The following is a 3,812-nucleotide window of genomic DNA, read 5'->3' on the forward strand; positions in this document are numbered from 1 at the left end:
CTCCCACTTATTCCAAATGTGGTCAGAATCTTTCTGAGGCTCCACAAAGCGGGGCCTATAGGAGAAAAGACTGAGATCCATCCTAGGTCTCTCCTAGATTTTTTTCCCAACTTGCAAATCACATTGTGCTCTCAGCAGCCAGAGTTTATAGTTTAATTTTGCCAATGAAAAAGAGCCCTTCTCCTTGATAACATTCTTTGACCTGATACTGTTAAATTCAAAATAAAAAGGCACTTGACAGACAAATAAAGAAAATGTATTCTATATAAACGTGGAATAGTATTCACTCTTAAGAGGAAGGAAATTCTGATATCTGCTGTGTGTTAGCTTTTTGTGACAATAAATAATACCTGAAGTAATTACCTTATAAACAGAAAAAGGGTTATCCTGGCTATGGATTTGGAGGTTGCAGTCCACAGTCCAAGACGGGTGGACCCAGGCTTTGGGCATCTGGTGGGCTTGCTAGTGGCAGTGGTAGCAGCATATGTGGAACAGTCCATTTAGCGTTCACAGCCTAGAAGCAAAAGAGGGAGAAAGGCTGGAGTCTCATGGACTCTTTAAAGGGCCTGGCCACAATGACCTGACCCTGCCTCCAGGCTCCACCTCCCCAAGAAGGCCAGCCCCTATACAGAGCACCGTGCCTTGCTGTGAGTGGGTGAACCAGTGCAGAAGAGCAAGTGGTCCCTAGACTCACCAGTGTCCTGGAGACAGAAGACAGATCGGGGTACTAGGGTAGGGCATGCAAATTAGTACTGCATTGGGCATGGGTCCCCAGAGGGAAGATGAAGTCAGTGGATGGAGATGACAGTGTGCACCTGTGGGAAGGTACTTACCGCTATCTTTAGAGGTAGCAAGGGAGGTGCAGTTTATTTATGTGTATTTATTTTATCACAATTAAAATTTTGAGAACTAAAGGGACTAATGTGGGTAGTAAAACAAAAATCAAATAAATTCCAAGGCTGGTTGAACTCTGCTCTCATCACTTTGTTCCAGAAGTTGATGTTGCATGTGACTTTGTGAGTCAGCAGTACAGATGGCGTTTTGTCAGTATTTTCACTGGTAGAAGAAAACCAAGGCTGTGAAGTGTAAGTGACTGTACAGATGTAAGAGCAGGTACCTGGTCACGAAGCAAATGTATTGTCTGGACATGTACCAGGTCTGGCAGGCTGCTGAGTTGATGATATGTGTCACCTCTGCTTTTTAGGTGAAGCCAAGAATCTTCCCTCCTATCCGGGGCCAAACAAGATGAGAGATTGCTATTGTACTGTGAACCTGGACCAGGAGGAGGTTTTCCGGACCAAGATTGTGGAAAAGTCACTCTGGTAACTTCTGCTAATGTTCTCCCTAGTTCTGAATCAGTATCCAGATGTCTTTCAAGCTCTGTGTGGCCGTTGCCCTTTTCCATGTCTTGGTTAAGAGGTGGTACCCATGGGGCTTGGCTGTGGGTGGTGATGTGTCTTGGCAAAGATGCTGACGTTTGCTGGTGCTCCAGAAGTCCAGGACCCATGAGCACTGAGGCACCCAGAGCCACTTTCTTCCCCAAAAGGCAGGAGGAACTCTTTTAGAGATGACTGCAACAAGAGTTCAAGTTAAAGTTTTGGGAGGGGAAGTATATTTTAAAACAAATTTTTAAACCATCTTTTTTTTTTCCTTTGGTGGTTCTGAGGTTTTGGATTCAGGGCCTTGTGCTTGCTAGACAGGTATTTTAGTCCTTTTCCTTTAGTTGCTTTTAAGACAAGATCTCACTTTTTATTTTTTTTTTGTCCAGAGCAAGTCTTGAACCACGATTCTTCTACCTATGTCTCCCATGTAGCTGGGATCATATACACACAGTATCATCTCCCATGTAGCTGGGATCATATGTGCACAGTATTACCTCTCATGTAGCTGGAATCATATGCACACAGTGTCACCTCTTAGCTTATTTGTTGGATGACGTTTTTGCATGGGCTTGTCTTGAGCTGCAGTCCTCCCAAGTAGCTGGGATTAAAGGTGTGGGCCACTACACTGGGCTCTAAAGTTTCTTAAGAGACTCAATGTATATGGTCACCAAGGTAACTGAGCTGACTTCTTATTGAAGAGAGAGACTTAGAAACATTTATAGGTACAGTTTGAGGACTGGAGGGGTCACCGGGTGTCTAAGGGACTTTGCCTTCCAAATGGATTCCTGATCTGAGGAGAGCCAAAGTTGCTGCTGGCAGCTGTTGGAATAGGAGGTGGCAATGCCTCAGGTGTCAGAGAAGAGGAAAACAAGAGAGGAAGTAGGGAACCAGCGGATGTGTTGCTGGATGCTTGTTGGGTACTTGGTGTTGGGAGCACACCAGCTTCCTCAGTGGTTTTAGATGGTGAGCCAACTGGTGGATCAAAGGAGACAACTCTGAGCCAGGGAATCCACCATTGGGTCTGCAATTATGGTGCATGTGGCTTCAGAACAGCTATTCTGATTTTGAAGACATTTTTAGCAGTTGAATTATATCCTTGCCTATTGCTGTTTCTACATGGGAACCAACAATTTGTTCTGCTGACCTAGTAAGTTTAATTTTTAGAAAACCATTAGGCCTGCCCCTAATGAGGAAAGAGACTTGGCCCACTGAGGCTGAGTAATAATTTGGTTGTATTACTTGGGCTGAGTAATAATTTGGTTGTATTACTTGACATACTCTTAGATTCCTTGAAGTAAACTGTTGAGAGTGAGTAGATTGAGACATATTGTCAGAAATTGTTTGTTTTCGAAGAACGTCTATGGAATAAGATAATTTCTACTTTGCAAAAGAGGAACAAAATGTTACTTAGCAAGTTTGCTGGTGTCACCTAAGCAAGGCCTTCTGGGTTTGAGTGGGCCTGGAGAAGGGAAGCTGTTTTCTAGGCTTGGCTCCTGCAGACTCCTCCTTGGAGGCCGTGGGAGCGCACCCATTGGCACCCCATCCAGTGAGGTGAGAAAGGGCCCTTGTGTTTCAGACCCATCAGCAGGTTTAGAGAATAGGAGTTATGGCTTCTTGTGTGGGTCCCTGGGCACTGTGCCTCTGGAGCAGAAAAGAAGGCTGAAGGCAAAGGAGGATGGGAGCAATGATCTTGGTCTCCAGGAGTTAACAGACAAAGGGAGCCCTGAACCTGGGTACGCACCACACAGCCAACTCCTCATAGTCTTACTAGGCTTGGATTGTTGTTTGCTCATGTATTGACTGGTTCAGAGATTCTCACAGAGTGCTTATGGGGGTGTGTGCCAGGTCCAAGGAGAGGCTGTACAGGTAGACCACTGACAGCAAAGGAGCAGATGCACACAGACAAAACTGTTGTCAAAGTTTGCTTTAAAAAGGGCATGTATGTTTGGCTATGGTAGGTGGCCATTTGCCCTCCCCATATTGGGGGTTGGAAAACTGGCACCCCAAACTCCATTGTGATGCAAGCACCAACAGCAAGTGACCTACCACTCAGGAAAGAAGTGGGTAGGATAGCTTGTTGTCCAGCCTAGTGCAGAGTGTTCCACACAGGTGTGGTCCAGAGCCTCATCTTATGAATCTTGGTGTGCCTTGGGTCAGTAGTGAGTGGTATCTACTGAGGCCATGAGGTATAGTCAGGACAAATCCAGTCATCTCTCAGTTCAGGTCTCAAAGAATTTTCCTACATGAAGTTATGAATACCTTGAGCTCAGAAGAGAGAGTGCACAAAGAAGTTAAGCATGTGTGTGTGTGTGTGTGTGTGTTTGAAAGAGAATTAGAATTATTGTTTCTGAGCTTTTATCTTTTCTCAGAAACAAAGTTGATTTTGTGTGTATGTGTGTGTGTGTGTGTGTGTGTGTGTGTGTGTGTGTG

The 3,812-nt window shown here is 45.0% G+C and overlaps 1 protein-coding gene across 2 annotated transcripts in view; it reads left to right on the top strand.

Annotated features, from left to right (window-relative positions):
• Positions 1 to 999: 999 nt before the first annotated feature.
• Rasa3 (RAS p21 protein activator 3) overlaps positions 1,000 to 3,812 on the top strand; it is a 58,431-nt gene continuing 55,618 nt past the window's right edge. Inside the window, exons 1-2 of one of the 2 annotated variants that reach the window (XM_013022798.1) lie at positions 1,000 to 1,085; positions 1,205 to 1,322. In XM_013022798.1, the coding sequence (XP_012878252.1) occupies positions 1,246 to 1,322 (77 nt within the window). In that variant the 5' untranslated portion in view covers positions 1,000 to 1,085; positions 1,205 to 1,245. The remainder of the gene's footprint in view (positions 1,086 to 1,204; positions 1,323 to 3,812) is intronic. The other variant, XM_013022796.1, reaches the window with a different exon arrangement.

This window comes from Dipodomys ordii, unplaced genomic scaffold (assembly GCF_000151885.1).
Source record: "Dipodomys ordii isolate 6190 unplaced genomic scaffold, Dord_2.0 Scaffold64, whole genome shotgun sequence".
In the NCBI taxonomy this organism is placed as follows: domain Eukaryota; kingdom Metazoa; phylum Chordata; class Mammalia; order Rodentia; family Heteromyidae; genus Dipodomys; species Dipodomys ordii.